The following is a 21,140-nucleotide window of genomic DNA, read 5'->3' as shown; positions in this document are numbered from 1 at the left end:
GTTATAGCCTCACCACTAAGACTGCTTGAACCTGGCTCATCAAGTCCGCAGGCCTCACTGTTAACCACACCCAGTTAGGCAGTGCTGGAAGAACTTGGGGTGATAATCAAAAGTTGTATTTTGTTTTTTGGAATAACAATGCAATACGCTTAACACAGCCCTTAGAGTCTGACCACATTTTGGGTTCTCAAGTCTCCAGAGACTTGAGTGTCAAAGCAGTCAAGTCTCCAGTAAGACAATTCTCCCAGATGGCAAGTCAAAGTCAAGTCGCAAGTTCAATTTTTGATTCTTGACTCCGACTGAAGACTCGAGTCTCCAGCTTTTCTGTGCTTAAGTTTATGTTTTTATTAGTAGTCAAACAGGGAATGGCAATGATAATATCAGATCAATGACTTAAAAGGACATGAAACATCTCTAGTGCAACACTACCCAATTGTATCAAAGCAGCCAGGGTATGAATAATAATTTAATATAATCCATCCAAAATATGTTGAGTCAAGCTCAGACCACAAAAAAAAAAAGGATTTCACGCATCCCAGGAAAGGGTAATTGTTTGCGGTCTCTCCAAAATGGTGGAATGAGCTCACCACTGACATCAGAAACCCTTACCCATCTTCGTTGCAGATTGAAAACCCCTTTGTTTGCGCTGCAACTTGGCCCTTGAAAAAAAGAATCGACCAAAAAATAAACCCCTTATTTTTATATGTAGCACCTGAGGCAGTTTGCTTATTGGATTCATTGAATGTACTCTCATGATTCTCACGTCTGAACTCTCCTATAATCGGACATCACTTGGGATGAAAGTCTCAGCTAAATCAACGTGATGTAATGCAATCGCCGTCGAGGGGGGGGGGGGGAACACAAGTTAAGGCTGCGCAGCGAAAGTTGAATAAAACATTCTACTGCGGGCTAAAGAACACTCCGTGGATTGGCCCTCGTGATAATGGCACGCGGCCGCAGGAGGGCCGGGCGGTTTCGCGCTCACCCGAGCATACCGGCCGAGGCAATGAGGCGCGGCCGAATACCATTAACCGCCCGCACGCGTTGGTTGGTTATGTCGGCGGTGGCGGCCGGGTGGGTTATTCCTGTGTGCTGCCTACTTGGCTGAGATCACACGCTTCCGTCATAACACACACCGGTCATACAGGGCGGGGCTGGGTCGAGGTAATGGAGGAGGTAGAGATACGAGAGGGATAAAGGACAGGATGATGGAGGAAATTGTTTTATAATGGAAGAAATTGATACATTTAGACAGATATGGACGTTATCGCTTGCTAATGAATTAATAAAGGTGGTTTGGGAGGAAATGGAGATAGCAGATAGATAGTTAAGAAAATAGATATCAAAATATTAATTACAGTTAATACAGATAATTTAACAAATGGAGATGGAATAATAGGAGGAGGATAGGGATGATAGATAATACAAAAGCAATATATAGCACAAAGAAAATACACACATAATAGGGAAAACATAATGGAATGAAGCTGTTAGAAAGGTAAAATTGTGCTTTACACACGCTCTATACTTCCCCCAAGAGCCAGAAAAGGGCAGCTTGTAACGCGCAAGTTCGTTCTAGTCACACGGTGCAGACGAATGAGCCACAGACGCACCCCTGCATAAAATATAAAATATCAATATCCCTGTGTGTTCCAAAACCATTTTAAGTCCGATAATATCTCAAGCGGAACTTGCTGTGAATGATTAACCATATTGGAATGGGGATTTTCTACGTGCAACAAATATTTGTGACCAAACAACGTTCATTTTAAACCACATTGAGACCAAGTGGCTGAATAGCGAAGTAGTGTGTTCAACTCCGAGCCAAAAGGTACTTGGCTCGATCCCCAACGACCAAAGTCTACCTAAAGGCATCCTTGAGCAAGATGCCCCACCCCCGACCTGCTCCTTAGTGTATTATGAATTATGTATGATCTCTGTTCGTCACCTCCGATCTTAATGAATAAAATGGTAGTTACACGTATGCACTAATATATACAGTCACACATATAACAATACATACATAACACAATTATGCTAATATATTGTATAATTTAAGACTTATTTGTCTCGCTTTGAAACAGTTTCATCGATCTTAGTCATGTGATCCTAAAGAACCACAATGACACAGCAATGTTCCCTCACGTGTTTCCTGAGTACTTCCCTCAGTGAGAAAATTATTACAATTACAACAATTACACCCTCTGGGGTGGGGGGGGGGGGGGGGTTCAGAATGATGTCACGCCACCACCCCAAGATCTGTGCTCTCCCACATCCCGTCAGCAGTTGGGGCCGAAACAATTATTTTGTTTCATTCAACCCAACAGTTTCCTTATCGGGATATTCCTTCGGATTTGTCCTTTCTTTTTGTCTGGGATTCTGGAATAATGTATGATTTCACCAACTACTTTTATTATCAGAAGTTATTCTAATGATACCTTTCAGTTTATTGATGTCTTTCGTTCTACTCAACGATTTCTTTATCGTGACATACATTCTGATAACTCTTGCTCTTTGTCAGCAGTTTCGTCTAAATATGACTTTTTTCTTTCTTTAATTTGTGCCCACTGATTTTCTTTTCATCATATTCCTCACATTTCTTTTTCTCATATTCATAGTATCCATTGCGGATTCACGGCCATTAGAAATTATTAATTTCTGACTTTGATGGAACAGGGTTGATAAAATGCCAATTAAAGTATCCCTGACAACGTTCCATCTCCAGAGGGTGGCGCATGATCACAGCACCTGCACCGCCTTTAATAATCCTGTGATATGCATATGTCATTGGTGTGTGACTTTCAAATCCCTAAAGCAGCGGTTGCTTTATATGGCGTTGTCGTCAAACAATGCACACAATGTGTGTTCTCAGGTGATCAACCTTTACCTTGACAAGCTGTGTTGTATTCTGACAAAGGTGTGAAGATGAAGTCCCCAACCTTGTCCCCAAAACAATAGATTTATTTAAAATGAAGAAAAAATGCACTTTCATGTAGTGATGCACATTAATCACCGAATATCTTAAAACGATCTCCTAATTTATGCTCAAAAAAGGACTTCCATAGCTGTCAAATAATTATTTAAAAGAAATACCACATTTTTAACACAAAGATGTTACGACAACAGCTAACAACTGTTGACATTTCCATTCTAGATTCTAAATTTCTTCCCAATAACAACAAAACCAAACCCCATCCGGTCTTCCTAAACATATCTCGAACCAAATCGCATGGAAACCACCCACAGGGCAAGGCCAACTTTTCACATCCCCAACGTGGCGAAAAACTACCTTTGAACCGGTTAATAATAAATGAAATGTTGGCTGTCTGGAACGTAAGGGCGTCAGTAAAAAGCTTGGTGTCCCCCGGTCCACCCCACTCCGCCTCTCATCCCTACCTGGATTCATCTCATTCATTATTCAGGGTCGACTCCTGCCGCCACACAGACTAGCGATACAGCGTAGGCACTCACAGCCCTCACAGAGAGGATAAAAGTGTTTATCTGTCTGATGTTTATTCTCAGGATATATGTATATATATATATATATATATATATATGACTACATTTACATTTTGTAATGCAGTTGATGGTTTTATCCAGAGGGATTAAAATGTGAATGCAGAGTAGCTTTAACAGTCAAAGATATGGTTAGCAGATTTTTTTCATTGTTGTATTAATTGCGCTACTATTGTAATACAATATTACAGATTTTCATTCATAAAATTATAACCGCTGTGATTATTGTGCCCTAAACAGATAATTACATTTCTGGAGTATAATAATACATAATGAAACATGCTCAACATTAACTATAATTCCGGTATCTTCTGTGAAAATAAGAAGGAAGGACTCTCTTTTTTGTAGTAGTAGAAAAAGATGACTTGCAATATATGTCAATGTTATAGCACCAAAACTATCTCTTGGTTCCATGTAATTTACACTGAACCACTTTTGAAAAACTTCATTCAATACAGTTGAAGTACTCAGTACAAAGCTATTGTAATAACCAGTCAGAATTATGAATCTTAAATCATGTTTGAAAGTTTTTCCACACATGAGAAATCTTTGAGAAAAATTCAAAATTGACCCGTGCCAACAAATGTATGTTTTTCCGCAACCTAATTTCAATCTGGATTGCCTCCCTAAATGAACGCCTCTAAACAAATAGACGCACAAATCCAAAATGTAAATTTCATAATTAATTTGTTTTGGTTGGTTTAGTTGTATTAGTTATTATGAATTGGCTTTCAGCTGCAAGGGATGCAGTGGGAATAATAAACATGCATATGCCAAAGCCATCCATCAATGTGTGGAGGCCGAACACTTTGTCCTGGTTGTTTGTCGTAGGTCTTCCTGTAGGGCATATTCTCAGATAATTCATATTCTAAACCTGCCCAGACCACTTGGCCTCCACCTAACTGCTAATCCACTTTAGTTGTAGGGTTCCTTGTCAGACACTGACAAGAGATAGGGTTGAATGTAAGTCAAACCTATTTAAGAGGTAGTATAGGTAGTAGGTACGGTGAGGGCCAGAACAAAAAAGACCATCACCAACCGACCTGGGTTCTTAGGTCATCTATTCCACAAACGGCCTCGATTTGCCTGCCGAAAGGTTCTTGGTTCGAGTCCCGATGTCCAAATTCTACAAATTCTAGTCGTGCTTTAGCAAGGTGCCTAACCCCTGCCTGTTCCTTCATGACATATATACAAATACTTCGGGATATACTTGGATAAAAGTGTCTGCTGCAATTGCCTGACCTGAGTATATTATTGTTCTCTAAAAACCTTATTAATGTTAATAAAGCACATTTCATGAGCTGTGTATCACACGCATGGAAAGTGGCGTCCTAAATGTGTGTATGTCAGCTTTTCACCTAGCTGCACACTAAACATCCACAAGCCATCCCGGCCTCAATGATTCGATGAATTGAAATCGACAGGCGTTGGCCCTAGGCTACCCAGACCCCCACCACGGCCACCAGTCCTGTACATATCCAGTGAACCTTCAACTGAAAACTATCAAATACATCACCCACACCTCCCCTTATTACTTGGTCATAGAGACATTTAAAAAAATAGCACCTTCCTCACAACGGCCTAAATTAAGTCTTAAATCTTAGCGTCTGCGTGGGTCACACATGTTTGTATGTAACAGCAAGTCAGCTGTTAAGCATTGAAATGATTTAACACAGAAAACCAAATAGCACATTTATTTATATCATTGGCAAGCGATCTCGCAAAAAAAATACTGAGGAAAGGAAATCTCAATGCAGCAAAGACATCTGGCCCATAAAAACACCATAGCAGCAAGACTGACTCAAGGCATGCACTGTAACACCCGGTGTGTGCCACTGCGTGCACATAGCATGCACCTCAGTCTTGACCCCCTCCCTGCCCTGAATGGCAGGTCAAGGTGTGTATGTGTGTATGTTTGTGTGTGCCTGCATGTGTGTGGGGGGGGGGGGGGGGGGGGTGGATGGGGGGTCTAAAGGAGCTGACAGCTAGGAGATGAAGCTAATTACCCTCCAGGCTGCAGCCTCAGCCTTCCTCCCAGGGATAAGACCTGGAGGTGGGGATAAAGGAAGGGCGGTGGAGGAGGAGGCGGTGGTGGGATGAGAGTGTGGGCTCCCTGTTGGATGTCCCTGGTCAAACGTGGGGCTGGAAGTGTGTATGGGGGGGGCGGGGGGGGGGTCTTGTTGTATCACACACACACACGCACACGCACACGCACACACACACACACACACACAAGCCCCTTTAAAAGACATCCCACAATATCGCCATAAAGAAGATCTTGCATTATGCTCTACTTCATATTTTTCTTTATCCATGTGGGATTCTCTGCCCTCATGTTATGTACTTCTTCTGCAACCAACTTCTTTCTCTCTCGCTCCATCTCTCCTCTCTCCCACTCTCTGTATCTCGCGCTCTCCATCTCTCATCTCTCCCGCTCTTTTTCTGTACTGCCTCTCTTTCCCTCCCTTTCTCTTTCCTCTCTCGCTCTCTTTTTTCTGTACTATCTCTGTATCTCCCTCTCTCTGTTTCTGTCACTATCTGTGTTTCATCTCCTCTCTCTCCCTCTCTTTCTGCACTGTCTCTCTGCTTTCTCCACTATCTCTCTCAGTCTCCCTCTTTCCTTCTCTCTCCCTCTCTCTTTCTGTACTATCGCTCTATCATTTCCCATCCCTCGTCTCTTACTGCACTACCTAAAGTTCTAAAGTAAGCCTGAAAACAATCAGACCTAATATCAACATCAGATTAGCTAAAACCTAAATAACAAACGCTGAATGACCAACTTCATAGAAAAACAATAAAAAAATGTGTCAATTAAACATTTTGGCTGACATTTATATATTCTATCATTTCAAATGTTAATAATTAAAAAATTGATTAAGCAAAGGGAAGGCAATAGTCGTGTGAAGTCTGGTCCTTTGGTCGTTTGTCGATGGATATGAGGTGACCTCCCACACAGCTGTCAGACCTGCTGGCTTCGCTCCAGGCCACTGGCAGAGGCACATGTAGGTCAGAAACATAATTAATAACCCCCCCCTCACCCCTCCTCTCTCTCGCTCATTTTCCTTTCCTCGCCCGTCAGTTTCGATCCAGGAAACCCAGTAAAAACCCAACCACCACAACAACAACAAGAGCAAACTCAATTCTGCGATAACCACATCTGAAAAGCTTGTAGAGACGGAATCCGATTTTCTTTAACATTTTTCTATTAAACTTCTCGAGTTTAATAGAAAAATGTCGTTGTAACCTGACTGTTGAGAGAGTAGCGGTGGTCGATTGACATTTAGTGACTAAAGACATTGTGTCCAACTAAATGTCGACGACAAAGCGATGCTGAACGTGCATTGCAACAAATAACTACAGGGTTATGTTAGCTATTGGATAATAGCTCCATGCCTTGGGTGCCCCTTGATAAAATAGATCTGGATTTAATTAACAGTAGTTACAAACATTTATGAATTAATGTTTAATTACGAAACAGTCACACTAAATGTTTGTCAGATCTTTGGTGACGCCTGCATGTCAACCTTCAGCTCAACTATTTTCCCCTCCTGTCTCTCTATATATGTCTTAACTCTGTGTCGCTGACATTGCAATCTATTCCCAAGCCCACCTTTCTCTTGCAGATTGCCTCTCAAATTGATTCTATGGCACCTCCACCTGTGAGAGTGGCTGGCGGTCTTGAAGTGCCTTCACACCAGCTCTGTCATTTCTTTTTAACTACAGGCCGCCCAGTTTCATTTTAAGTTAATTCAGAATAAAAGCTTGAAAGCCTACCACATGCAGCTAACTCGATAGACGATCCACTGACTACTTACCGTGTCCCTGTTTAAAGTCAGTGGTTTCCCCTTCATCCATCACCACGATGCATAACCCTATTTCTGGGTGGAAAATATATATCTTGTCAATATTTTTCAGCCATGGATCTCCAGGAGTAAAATAGAGTGCGCTGTGTGTTGAGGATTAGGTTAAATACTAGGTTTGATCCCCAATGTCCAAAGCCTAATCTGTAGTGATCCTTGAGAAAAAGCCCTGCTCCATCATGACATGTATTTGGAATCACTGCAAGTCCCTTTGGATCAAAGTGTCAGATGAGACTTTGATCTGATGTCTGATGACAACATACTTAAGACTAATGGAGTAAAATCAAGTAGGCTAAAAATGATTCCTGTTTTGATTGATTCGTGGAGGGAAAGGTTTTTTATACTGTCAATTAATTGTCTGCACGATTTTTTCTGGGATGTAGCACAACAAAAATGCCTGGGTATGCATGCAACACTATCAAAATGTCATGTCGGACTCAGATTCTGAACATGAAGCTTTTGATTTTGACTGCTGTTTGACAAATATTTCATCATTCTTGTATTTGTTATGTCTTGTCAGACAAATGGTACCACACACACACACACACACCGACACAAACACAGACACACCAAAATATTATTTCCTGTTTCCGTTGTATGATAAGCGTGTGCGCTAGTAAGCTGTGCTACCATTGTTTACTGTCAACCTCAACGATTCCTTGCTACCTAATTGGACAGCCCTTTTATGCTCGAGAATACAACCGGCTTTAGTTGCTCCTCCAAACTTTATCTTTGTAACTTTATCATTATAACTTTAATGCAATATCGAGGCCGCCTACAATACAGCTTCTACTTTGATCCGTTGGGTATTGGCTTAACAATTGGCTTAACAATATATTATTTGGACTTTATTTTCCACCGAATGCCAACATTTTGGACAACCCAGGGAACTTCTGCATCATTTTTAATACGAAGTATTTCAGGGCTAATTAGCCATCGTGAAAACCCAGTTTGGACCAGCCTGATTCAGGATGAATGTGTGATGACATGTTATATGATACCAGTGTTGGAGGCAAGCTATGCGATATATTAATGTATAATATATGTATATATTAATGAGGAAGGCGTTATTGAAAATATCTAAGAAGAGTAAGAAGAATATAAAGAAGAACGTGTTCGCAATCTCACATGACCTTCCCCCGCTTCTGGCGTCTGTAAGCTAACTGTGTAGGGGGTCATCCCTATGTTCCCCGATCGGGGAACATAGGACCCTTTTTTAAAAAAAAAAAGGTTCCCCTATGTTCCCCTGTAGCCATACATACCGGGGAGCATAGGACCCTTTTTGGGAGAAGCGGGGAACATAGGACCCTTTTCCCATGTTCCCCGCGGGGTCCTATGTTCCCCGCAATCTATCAATCTTTAAAAATATTTAAACTTTGACGCGACATTCGCGTGATGACAGCCAATCGGCGTTCAACAGCGTGGCCACTGAGTCAGAGCTATAGCTCTGCACTGAGTGACATGTGTAACGTAACAGCCAATCAGCGTTCAACCGGCCAACTCAGTGCAGCGCAGTCCGGGGTGAACTGCAGCATGGAGGAGAAAGTGATTGTTGCCGTATGCGACTCCCGGAGCTCTATATATAGTATATAATATAATATAATTGTATAATAATATCACGGCCAAAAGCTCTGTGCGCCTCCGGATGGCCGTAGCGCGGGGAGCTCTCGTAAGGCTTGGGCTTCTCGGGGTTTGTTTACCGGCGTATGAATAGACTGCATCAGGTTCTCAGACGTCTCTCCCTCTTCCACAAAAGGTAAAGACATGCAATGGTAGTTATCTCGGCCGGAATTTGGCAGTAATGGTGGAAAAAGCCATGTTCCCCGGGTCCTATGTTCCCCTCTGTGTATGAGACTGGGGAACATAGAACCCCTTTTTTTTTAAAAAGGGTCCTATGTTCCCCGGTCACATACATATCGGGGAACAGGACCCTTTTTGGGAAAAGCGGGGAACATAGGACCCTTTTTTAAAAAAAAGGGTCCTATGTTCCCCAGTCTCATACACAGAGGGGAACGTAGGACCCGGGGAACATAGGACCCGGGGAACATAGGACCCGGGGAACAAAGTACCCGGGGAACATAGGACCCGGGGAACATAGGACCCGGGGAACATAGACACGTTCCCCTGTATAGACGCCATCATACTGTACAGCTAGCATACATACCGCTCATAGTGGTCAACGCTAGCTGTGCAGTTGCTATCATACTCTACAGCTAGTGTACATGCCGCTCATAGTATTAAATGGTAAATGGACTGCATTTACATCGTGCTTTTATCAAAGGGCTTTACAATAATGCCTGACATTCAACCATTCATGCAAGCATTCGCCCACCGACGGTGGAGTCAACCATGCAAGGTGACAGCCAGCTCGTCGGGAGCGGTTAGGGGGAGGTGTCTTGCTCAGGGACACCTCGACACTCACGCTAGAAGGAGCGGGGGATCGAACTAGCAACCTTGCGCTGAGCTACTACCGCCCCCAGCGGTATGTACGCTAGCTGTACAGACTCCATCGTTTTGTACAGAGTGTTTGTTAAAATGTAGCTGAGGCCAAAAGGCTGTACTTTCTCAGTTTTCCGTTAAGTTTATTTTGGAACCATTAACTTCTATATGGATTTCATCAATATTCAATAAAATTGATGCTTTTGAACTCAGGGTAAACTGTTCGATGAGTGGGATAAAAGGATTGCTTAAAGTACCACAGCATTCGCTGGATGCTTTTATCCGATGATTCTTACATTACGGTGAGTGCGTCAGTACATACATTTTTAACCATTCGTCTATTCGTCTGTCGGACCAAGTAGGACCATATTTACTCCTATCTAGTACCTAATCTGCAAACCTTGACCGAAAATATCTCAACCTATCCTTTGTTTTGCCTGTTCTTAATCCTGGTAGGTTGCCTGTCCAGACATCAATGCTTTACAGGTTTGTTAATCTGCAGGATTAATAAAAAAAAGGTTAAATCGATCCAAATAGAAGGGTTGTGTCTGTTGAATTAGCCTCCCAGCTTAGCAGTTCAGTGTTTCCATGGCGGCAGCCAAGGGGCTCAGCTGCCGTTGATTAGCTGGGTTTTACTAAGATTTCCATCGTTTTGATGTATTCAAAAGTCAGATATATGAGACAACGGCCAAATTCCAGTAGCCGCTTTAAGCTCACCATCGCTTCTTAAGTGGCATGTTCTCTTCGATCGCCGTGCCCACTTTCCCAAAACGCAGCGAGTAAGCGAAGCAACTCAAAGTGCATTCATTACACCCATGAATCCTTTATTTTCTACGCATCCAAATGTAAATCACATCCAAATGTAAATCACATCCAAGTAAACTCAATACTTTCTCTCTCTCTCTCTCTCTCTCTCTCTCTCTCTCTCTCTCTCTCTCTCTCTCTCTCTTCTTCTCTTTCATCCTCTCTCGATCTTCTGACATTATCACTCCTACATGCCTTGCTCAGCATACTCAGACCCACTCCCTCACACACACACTGATAACACATAATGGAGGAATGGGATTTGAGATGGCGTCTCGGCGAATTGGATTTGAACGGGCGTGGGGATGAGGGGGGATGACATCCCCTCGGAGACGTCTCCACAGGGAATGAATCAGCCGTGCTGCGTGTCACAGCAGATGACACATACGTACGCTGGCACGTGCACACACATACACGCACACACACACATACACACACACACACACACACACACACACACACACACACACACACACACACACACACACACACACACACACACACACACACACACACACACACACACACACGTCATAGAATTGACCATTTGCCTTAAGAACCATACTTATTTCACAAATGGATCGCGATTCTTCTTCTTCTTATTGTTACTTTATGTTTCTGAATCTAAACACCTGCCAAAAATATATTTCTTTTTTCCTCTTGTCTTCGATTCTGCCTTTTTTTGTTCACATCATGGCAATCAGTTGAGGAACTTATTCAAATTAAAAAATGCATAAACGTAATCATACATTTAGCCTACTCTGCGTCCATGCCATTTTTGCCCCACCTCTTTTATTACCTTGCCGCAGTGCGGACTAGATCCTGAAATTATCAAGAATAGATTGTGAATCGAATCGGGATCCCAAAAATAGAAATTGAATCGTGAGAAACTGAGACTTTTTAACTCTTATATGGCCCCCCATTATGCTTAGACATAACAGGTGTCTCCTACCCCATCTCCGTTGTTAGCAAATGTTTTTATGTGTTCTATGTGTGTATGTGTGTGCATCACTGTGTGTGTATATGTGTGTACATCCTTGTTTGTGGGGCCGTGTGTATACATACTTTGTGTGAGTGTACATCACCATGTATGTGTGTTTTTGTGTGTATATGTTTGTACATCCATGTGTGTGTGTGTGTGTGTGTGTTTGTGTGTACATCCTTGTGTTTGTGTGTGTGCCTGTTCTGTCTTCACATTTCACGGGGGTGGGAGCAGGTCAATAGCTTGGCGGGGATGACATCACATAAAAAGAGAGCGGCCGATTAAATCAGTGGTAGACAAGGGTCAGCGATTCCCAGCACAGTTCCCAGCAGGGTTCCCAGCAGGGTTCCCACCGCGATTCCTTTCGGAACCCGGGTCACAGGTCATGGGGGGGGGGGGGGGGGGGGGGGAGGGGGTCTACTCGGAGGCTCAAAGTTAAACTCTGACAGTTCCTCCTGTTTATTTTCTCTTGCCACATCGGTTGTTCACAAAGCTAGCATTTTGTCGTTATTTACCTGCAACAGTCAAAAAAACTAAATAATACAAATTCCAGGTCCCTTTCAAATTCTGTCAGGTTTAAGCCATGATCCCCTGGATCAAAGTAGCTAGCTTTTTATTCTTTTGTTCTGCGCTCATCTTTCATCTTCCGTGCGTTGTTGTTTACTTCCAGACAAATAAGAGGCCATAAATAAGTAAATAATTCAAGATGAAAAAAAACACCAATAAAAAACGACATTACTCCTGGCGTCGGGAGGAGCAGGTGTTCTGAGAGGATTTTAATACGAGTGATGTTATTCTTTTTACTACCGGAGCCTAACTGTGGTTATTTACCGCACCATCGGGTTACTTCAAAACTTTACAACCCCCCCCTCCCCCACCACCCTCAGCCCACGCTCTTGCGTTTCTATCTGCTGTCAGGAATAATACACCTCCTATAAAACATTATACTGTCGAACCCGCTGGTATGACCCAGCACTGAGCTCCATAAAGGGAGGCCAGGCTGACGCGGAAGATATAGATATGTGTGTATATATTTTCCCGGCTTGGACACTATGTTATGAAGACTGAAGTTTATGTCTTTGCTGTAATATTGGTGTGGATTGTTGTCGCTGAAGACAGAGGGCTCTATTCTGTCAGCTACTTCAACTACCTGGTTTATTGCGCTATTTTGACCCGAGCATCTTCAAGTCGATATTTTGACCACTTTAATTGCTTCATCTAGCTGTTTGAAATATGTATTTTAATAGGCGGTTTTAACCACCACTACTTCAATTTTAACAACTACTTTAACTACTTCAACAAACTACTTTTACTAGCTACGTCACCAAGCAACTTTTACTAGCTACTTCAACAAGCTACTATTACTAGTTACTTCAACATGCTACTTTTACTAACTTCTTCAACATGCTCCTTTAACTAGCTTATTCAACAAGCTACTTTTAATAGCTACTTCAACAAGCTACTTTTATTCTCCACTTAAAGGTACAGTGTGTAGAATGTCGGTGGCCCCCAGCCTTACAGGTTGCATATTGTAATTGACTGATTTCTCCCTTCACCCCTTCCTTTCCAACGACTATGGGGGCCTGTAGCGGCCTGTATCGTGTGGGGTGCTAATAGGTCTTTGTATACGACAGCATTGAGGAGCCAGGTGACAAGTGATGAGATTGCTTGATAGATATAAGAATTGTGTTTAATTATCACTCACTTTAAGTTGAACGATTGTTCTCTTTAATTTTTCCAACGTCAATATTATATAAGCAACCTTTGAGTTCAGTACAAAAACATGCCTTTTTTTCGACTCAAACTAAGAAATCTTTGAAACATGGACTCATTAAAGAATGCACACTTAATCCCCCTCTTCTGGAAACTGCCATTCGCTACATTATTTGACACTTAAAAAAAATTGAAACTCAAATTTAATCATCCAAATACATAGGAAATTTGGCCAGCGCTGGATTGTGGATGGATGGATGGCGCAGAATAATATTTTCATGGGATTATACACTAATTAAAACATATTTTTGAATATTCTGTAAAAATATATAGATATATTCAAGTTCCGCAAGATGCCACATGTTATTTACAATGTACGTTTAAGACACTATTTTTTAGAAGCGATTACAAGCATATTACAAAAAAATATAGATTTTTTAATTTATTTTCCCCACCTCTTTCATCATTTTTATCATCGCAATTCCTAAATTGCTATTTAAACTGAACATTTTTCACTGTGCCATCTGCAAACCATCTGCTTTGTAATTCAGTGGCACAGTTGAAGTCGCCTAATATTCTGTTTTAATACATTTCACAATTTTCTAAATTCTCTCTCTCTCTCTCTCTCTCTCTCTCTCTCTCTCTCTCTCTCTCTCTCCATGTTGAGCGACTATAATCAAGGAGACACAGGGGTAACACCTGTTGTAGGCCAGCCTGCCCATACCAATACATATTATTTTGTATGGGTGCACCCTTATTCCTATTGAGCATTGTGTGGGTGCAAGTGTGGTGTATGTGCCTGTGTGTGTGTATTGGTGTGGACACACCTCTGCACAAGATTACCTATACACCCACCAATGTTCTTCTGGTAGTGCATTGAGAGGACAGAACAAGAAATTATGGCACCGGTTTTGACCTATTTCTTTATTTTTCTTTAACTTTCATTCCCTCCATCATCCAGACTATTGATCCTTCTCATTGATGGTTTCTTTTGTCACTGAAGATGTCCCTGAGGGAAAAAAACGAAAGAAGATGGGTTTGGGCCAAGGAAATTGTTCTTATAGAGCATGGGGAAGAGGGAGAAGGAGAAAATGAAAATATTCAGAACTGAAAATGTTTCTTCAATTAATTATTTTTTTAAGTTTGATAAATTATTTGGGGGCACCATGTCGGGCCATTTCCTTCATCTGTATGTGTCAAGGTTTTCACTCAGAATATATCTTCTCACTGTCTCATATAGCTCTCTCTGCTAGAAGTGAATAGGTTTCCTCTGTTTTACCTTTGGGGATGCCTGATGTTTTAGGTTTGGTTTTGATGTGCTTTTAAAATGAATTAATCTCCCTCTCCTTCTCTCTCCCCTCTCCCTTTAGGAGACTCATCGCAAGTTGGTAAGTCCACTCCCAATTATTCCTTTTCTATTTCTGTCTCGTCGTTCATAAAGGTGTCTGCTTATTTCACTGCTCCAGGCAGTTTCGCTGTGATCTGTAAGTGTTGAAAAGTGCTGTGTCCTATTTCTGAATGCACCACAAAGTGATACCTATAAATGCATTGGTACACACAGGAACACACACACTCACACACACGCTACGAGAACAGGCCTTCTGACTTACTTTTATGATGTTGGGAACAGCTCGCTCCATTTCTAATGTTGTTTACAAGCCTGTCAGAGCCCATGGAAAAAGAACTCGATGGGTTTAAAGTGTTCAAAACGGGTCTAAACTGGTCCGATTGTTGTTAGTAAGTGTGCAATCACGTTGCAAATTGAATTCTGGTCTGAAGTTGAATTTGGCGCGAACGACTGGCGTTACATCTGTTGTCTGCATGCTAACTGCACTCTCAGGAACTTTTATTTGCTACCAGCCACTTGTGAATCACTTTTACTACTTTTTGTACTTATGGCGGATTTGCGATTTGGCAATATCTGCTAGTAAATTATTTAGTATTACTTTGAGATGGGTTGCGTGTGGGGGGGGGGGGGGATTGGGACATATGGTTGGTGGGTAGACTCTGAATGGTATTGGACAAAGTAAAACAAGACTTGTGTGTGAGCAAAGTTCCACCACTTCCACCACCCATTTCCTCCTCAATTAGCTGTGCTTTTTCTCCAGTGATCCGAGGGGGTAACGTGTTTTCATTAACTCAAACTCTGCTATCAGTTCTCAAAGTGCTAGAGCAAGAGGCAAGGCCAGGAGACCCAAAGTGTTTGGTTACAGCGATCTCGCTCAGCTCAGCGTCAAGTTCCTCTGCCCAGAAACCTGGTGTGTCCTTAAAAAAAGATGCACAAAAAGTTGTTATAAATGTGCTGACGTTTTGCTAGCGCACTAGCTTTCTATCAGCGAGCTGTAATGCATCGCCGGCAACGGTTTTTGGGGGGGGAGCCATTTTGAGGTCGCGAGAGAGGCAAGATAGGCGGATTAATGAGGCGTTGCACACAAATGGACCGTAAAACGTGAGGTATAAACAGGATTGAACAAACAGTGTGCCGTTATCTACTCTGGTGAAATCCCGCTTCTGATAAAATGTTATCTCTGTGTGTGCCATCCGCAATTATAAGGGCTGTCATATGCATACACCGCAGAAAGAAACCGATATCCATCAGGTAAAACTTGCAAGTCATATTGGAGACATAAGGATAGAGTAAGTTCACGAAGAATTCTGAGGTGGTTGGACACAGAAATATTCCTTGCTGCACCCAAGACAAACAAGCATTCCCTACTGGCAGTTTATAAAATCCATGACCGAAAAACATGACTACTTGCTCTGGTTTTGTTTAGTTTCTTGTTTGCTTCAGGCTAGCATTGGCATTGAATCCGGTTTCCTCCTAAGGAGACGATGCAGCCAGGTATACAGAGAGACCCACAGCCAGACATACTAACAGTAGCACACTGTTTGACTCACTCATCGAAACGATTGGCGTTAAATGAAACAGCTCCATAGATGGGTTGGTCTTTCCTCCTCTTCTTTCTCTCCCTAAGCACGCACTCTCTCTCTCTCGCTCTCTCTCTCTCTCTCTCTCTCTCTCTCTCTCTCTCTCTCTCTCTCTCTCTCTCTCTCTCTCTCTCTCGCTCTCTCTCTCTCTCTCTCTCTCTCTCTCTCTCTCTCTCTCTCTCTCTCTCTCTCTCTCTCTCTCTCTCTCTCTCTCTCTCTCTCTCTCTCTCTCTCTCTCTCTTTCTCTCTTGCTAGGATCCACTTTATTGACTAATTTCCATCTTTCTAAGTCAGGCATTATTATTTTGCTTTAGTGGGAGTTTCATACAAAATGTACTTCTTTTTTTAAGTGCAAGACCTGGTGTGAGCTATCAGCCTTTTACGTGACTCAGAGACGGATCATAGCTTTCGCTAATAAATGAGCAACTTTTATCAGCGCATTCATTAGGGTGCTCATTACAAAACCAGCCTTCCGTTTTAATAGTCATAATTAACCTGGCTACTAAGTATACAAGTCCAATTCAAACTGTGTATTACATCCTACGAATAATAATAATAACAACAATTTATAGGGCCCTCATGTCACAGGCCATTGAAACTGTCATCCCTTTTTGACCACAAGTTGTGGTTTGCTCCGACTGCAACTCCTGTCAACCAGTTGATCCATTCCCCCTAATTTCCTTCCGGCCCGCGGAAACTCCCACACTTTGTTCCGTCAAAAAAAAAAAAAGAAGATTTTGCCATGGCCTCCAAAGGCACCACGACACTAACAGTAAAACAGGGGGGGCCTTTAAATATAGATGAACGGAGCAGAACAACACAACGTCCTCCCCGTTGGAAGGACAAGCATTGTTTGAATTGCGTGTGACTCTTCCGGCGGAACAACAACAGACTCGCTGTGTGTTTGGTCTCAACAGCCAATGTCACGAGACCCAGAGTGTGTGGCGGCGGCGGCGGCGGCCTCCACATGTTGAGCGGACAGGGATAATGAGATGGCCACCTGAGATTATTAGCGTTCAAAGCCTCCTGAATGTTCCGGCCGACGTCCGGCGGGGAAAAGCGGTTAACCCCGAAAGCGATTAAATCGCCACTCGTTCTAATTTTCCCAACATTTGAGGCCAGTGGAAATGTGTCGGGTTGTCTTGTTGTTCGTTTTTCTTTTTTTGTCCAAACCAAGATGAGAGCTTTTAACAGAAATGGACGCAGCCAGTCGGACAGGAATAGCAGCAATTAGTACACTTTCAAGGACGGCATCCCCCAAAAAATGTCCCTCTAAAAAAGAATTGTCTCATCAATGATGAAACAAGTTTCTCTCTCGACATCAGCAAACGCTAGCTTTCTAGTTTGTATGTGTTGTTGTGAATATTTATGAACTGTCGGCCAAATTCACGACACAACGATCACTACAATGAACAGCCATTGTTTTCTCCCCTCGTGTCTCCGTAACATTATGAACGCCTGCACTGTACCAAAACATTCTGCCAGCTCATTACAATTTCCGTTTGTTCAGCACTTGCTCATTGTAACTAACGAGCGGTGAAAAGTGACAGCTGAAACCCACTTTCCCTAACTAGAGGCCAGATGAAGCCATATATATATATATTCGCTAATAAGTAAGAACAAGCCATTTCAAAAGCTATCCATTTGTGACATCACAAGTGGGAGTGTCAGTCTATCCGTCTTAAATATTTGCGGACAACTTATGATGTCACAAGAGGCCAGGTTTTGAAAGATCAACATCACACCTGATAAAATATGATCCTTTCAATTGCAATAATGTCAAGCTATTTCAACTTCAATGAGCAAACGCCAAAAAACGATTTAACCAAATGCACCTCACACTTTTGAAACGGAGCTATGAACAAACCCAGCCAGAGTCGGTGCCCTTATGCAAAGACTAACAGTTTCTACTTCCATTAACCTCGACCTAATTGTGAAAGAGAGCTGGCGAAGAATCCAACCTCTGTAATCCACATTATCAAAGCGAACGCCTCATGCCTCCTCCACTCTGGGCTGCTGAGTTCCTTCTCCTCTGATCTGCTTCATGCCGTGTTAATGCGTCCCAGCATACTGGCCTTTCGAAAGATGGTGTACCACCACACTGGATGCAGTGTAGCGTTTGATTTGCATCATATTTTCTTTCTTTCTTTCTTGTGAGCGGACTGGACAGCTTAGGCAGCCCGTGTGTAGTGGAAACTCAAGGAAACAAACAAGAAACTGAATTAGAATGTTTGGGTGATTTGCGTTTATTGACAGTAACATGGGTTGAATAAGAGTTTTTTGAGTTTCACTCTCAAATGTACCAACCACAACTACCTATTGATTTTGTTGCACATCTTAACCCTGGTCCCTGCTATTATTACCTACACGTCAATCTGACCACAGGCACAGCTGGGGGTCAGTGTGTGTGTGTGTGTGTGTGTGTGTGTGTGTGTGTGTGTGTGTGTGTGTGTGTGTGTGTGTGTGTGTGTGTGTGTGTGTGTGTGTGTGTGTGTGTGTGTGTGTGTGTGTGTGTGTGCGCGTGTGTGCATAATGATAGGTATATGCAAAGGACAGGTATCTTGTATTATTAGCTTGACTACTAAGGAGAGACAGTGAGTCATGAGGGCGAGAGAAAGAGAGAGAGGAATAAGATAGAGAACATAGAGAGATGACAGAGAGATTAAAGAGTGAGATAATAACAGCAAGAGAGAGAGAGAGAGAATAGGAGAGCTACACTCACAGATCCAACAAACACAAGCACATCTGAATACAGACACAGATGCAGGCGCTTGAAAACACACACACGCATACACACGCATATACACACACACACGCTCAGGCGTCATGCTTTTGACGCAGAGATACAATAAACAGCTCTGTCAGGGAAACAGTGTTCCCGAATAAGTCCTCATCCTTCCCAGAGGCACCGACTCGGTAAGTTGTCACACCTGGGGTCGGAGGTTAATGATGTAACTTAATAAACAAAGGTCCTTAAGTATTTGTCTCCTTGCTTCTAAAAACAACATGAGTTATGTTCTATGCAGGTCAGGGACAACGTTTGCCACATCCGTTCAGGAACAAATTTCCTGTTTCCTGTGCTTCTTGTGCATGGGAGGAGATAATTTCCTGTGCGCCTCCTCTCCTGATGTAGTCCATTTGGTGTCAGGCAATCAATGATCCCCTGGCGTCTGGCACATGCACGCACACACACACACACAAACACACACACACACACACACACACACACACGCACGCACACGCACACGCACACACGCTCCTTTTTTTTAGCAAAATGTAATAAAGTAAAAATAAATACATCTTTAGTCATAGAATCCTATTTCCTTCACACTCCTCCTTCCCTAGTGGAAAAAAGTATCAATTTCAAACTTTACTTTGAAGACATGAAGGCATTAATGTACCCCACGATCAGCAATTTTCACCTTCAATCAAATGTTGTATTCCTTGGTTGTCCTCCCTTGTGTCTTTTGTGTTCCTATTCTTTTCAGAACAGCACATTTAGCCTTCATATCTATCTTTGAATATATAGTATAATATATTGTACTGTACAAAGCCTGACGGAACCTGCATTCTAATTCGACCACGGCTCCGGCCCGGGTTCCCAAATATGATTTCCCAGACACTTTGTTTAATACCAGTGGGTAAATGGAGCTATAGGCTCCCTTCACAGTGCCATTAGCCCATCCCCTATGTAATCACTACTGTTGTCTTTCGGATCCTAATTCAATTACCGCCAGCCGCTCCCTTTATTTATTTACTTCATCCTTTCATGGCGGATAAACACGGACGGCGGCATCATTATGTTTGGCATTTAACGGCCTCAGTAGCTAGAAACCAACGCAGAGATTGCAGAGTGTCCCCTTAATAGGGGGAACTTGTTCTGGTACCGTATCATGATATGTTCATAATATGTAATGTGTATAACATAATTGCGTATCTGGTCTGCACCGTGTTTAGGTCGGGTGGATGATAATAAGTGCGTGCTCTCAGTGGAGATGCGTTGCGTGGCCTGCCTGTCTGTGGGGACCGCTTTCTGCGTGGCTCATCATTGCCCTTGTGCGACACGAGCGTACACTCTTTGTGCCCGTGGTCATAATGCAATTCTCGCCAATGTCGACCAATCCCGGGGGGGGCAAAGCTAAATCCTCGTGTTTAGAGTCACACTTAATTGAAACAACTTGAGTTGGTTATATCCCGGGGCTCAGAAACCAATACCCTATACAGTCCTTGAAGCCTCGCTGAGAAAAATAACAAACGAGTACACAACTTTATGGACACACTTTTCTGCTCTTAATACATATGATAGGACATTGTGGAGTTTGTCAGCGTCGTTAAATGCAGTTTGCTACCATCTTGACGGCTGTGCCCTACACTATAAAATGCAGTAGAAGCACAACTCCAAGCACTTGCCTCAAGCAGCTATGAAGCTAGCTGGTAGCATGGCCAAGACCAAGGCTCTTCTCCTCTACAGTATTACCTTCTCTTTATGTCTTCTCTTCTGTGTTCTCTTCTATATTCTGCTCTCTTCTACTTTCTCTTTCTCCACTCTCATTCAGAGAGCCCTCCGAGGTCTAGCTTAATTGAGGGAATAATGTCTATGTGTGTGTCTATGTGTGTCTGTGTATGTGTGAGTGTGTTTGTGTTATAATTCCTCGACACGCTAGCTTAGCAGCCACACGGTGTCTTCACACCCTGTGAGAGGTGCAGAGTACGTTGGAATTAGAAGCTGGGAAGTTAGCGGAAGGCAGAGAAGAGACTTTGAAACATCAAAAAGGTAGAGAACTTGTGAAATTACCGTGACGAAAAGGGGCTAAGGGGTCTTCCTCATTCACCGGAGGTAGATGAAAAGATTTGATGGTGGGCACCGGGTGAGGAATCGGGTTCGTTGGGTAAAACGG

The 21,140-nt window shown here is 42.7% G+C and overlaps 1 protein-coding gene across 1 annotated transcript in view; it reads left to right on the top strand.

Moving 5' to 3' along the window:
- Window positions 1–21,140, top strand: part of nrxn2b (neurexin 2b) — a 179,423-nt gene that overhangs the window by 6,198 nt on the left and 152,085 nt on the right. The window contains exon 2 of the mRNA XM_056576223.1: window positions 14,685–14,702. Within this exon, the coding sequence (XP_056432198.1) occupies window positions 14,685–14,702 (18 nt within the window). The remainder of the gene's footprint in view (window positions 1–14,684; window positions 14,703–21,140) is intronic.

Source organism: Gadus chalcogrammus, chromosome 17 (genome assembly GCF_026213295.1).
Source record: "Gadus chalcogrammus isolate NIFS_2021 chromosome 17, NIFS_Gcha_1.0, whole genome shotgun sequence".
In the NCBI taxonomy this organism is placed as follows: domain Eukaryota; kingdom Metazoa; phylum Chordata; class Actinopteri; order Gadiformes; family Gadidae; genus Gadus; species Gadus chalcogrammus.
This window is presented reverse-complemented; position numbering and strand designations above follow the sequence as displayed.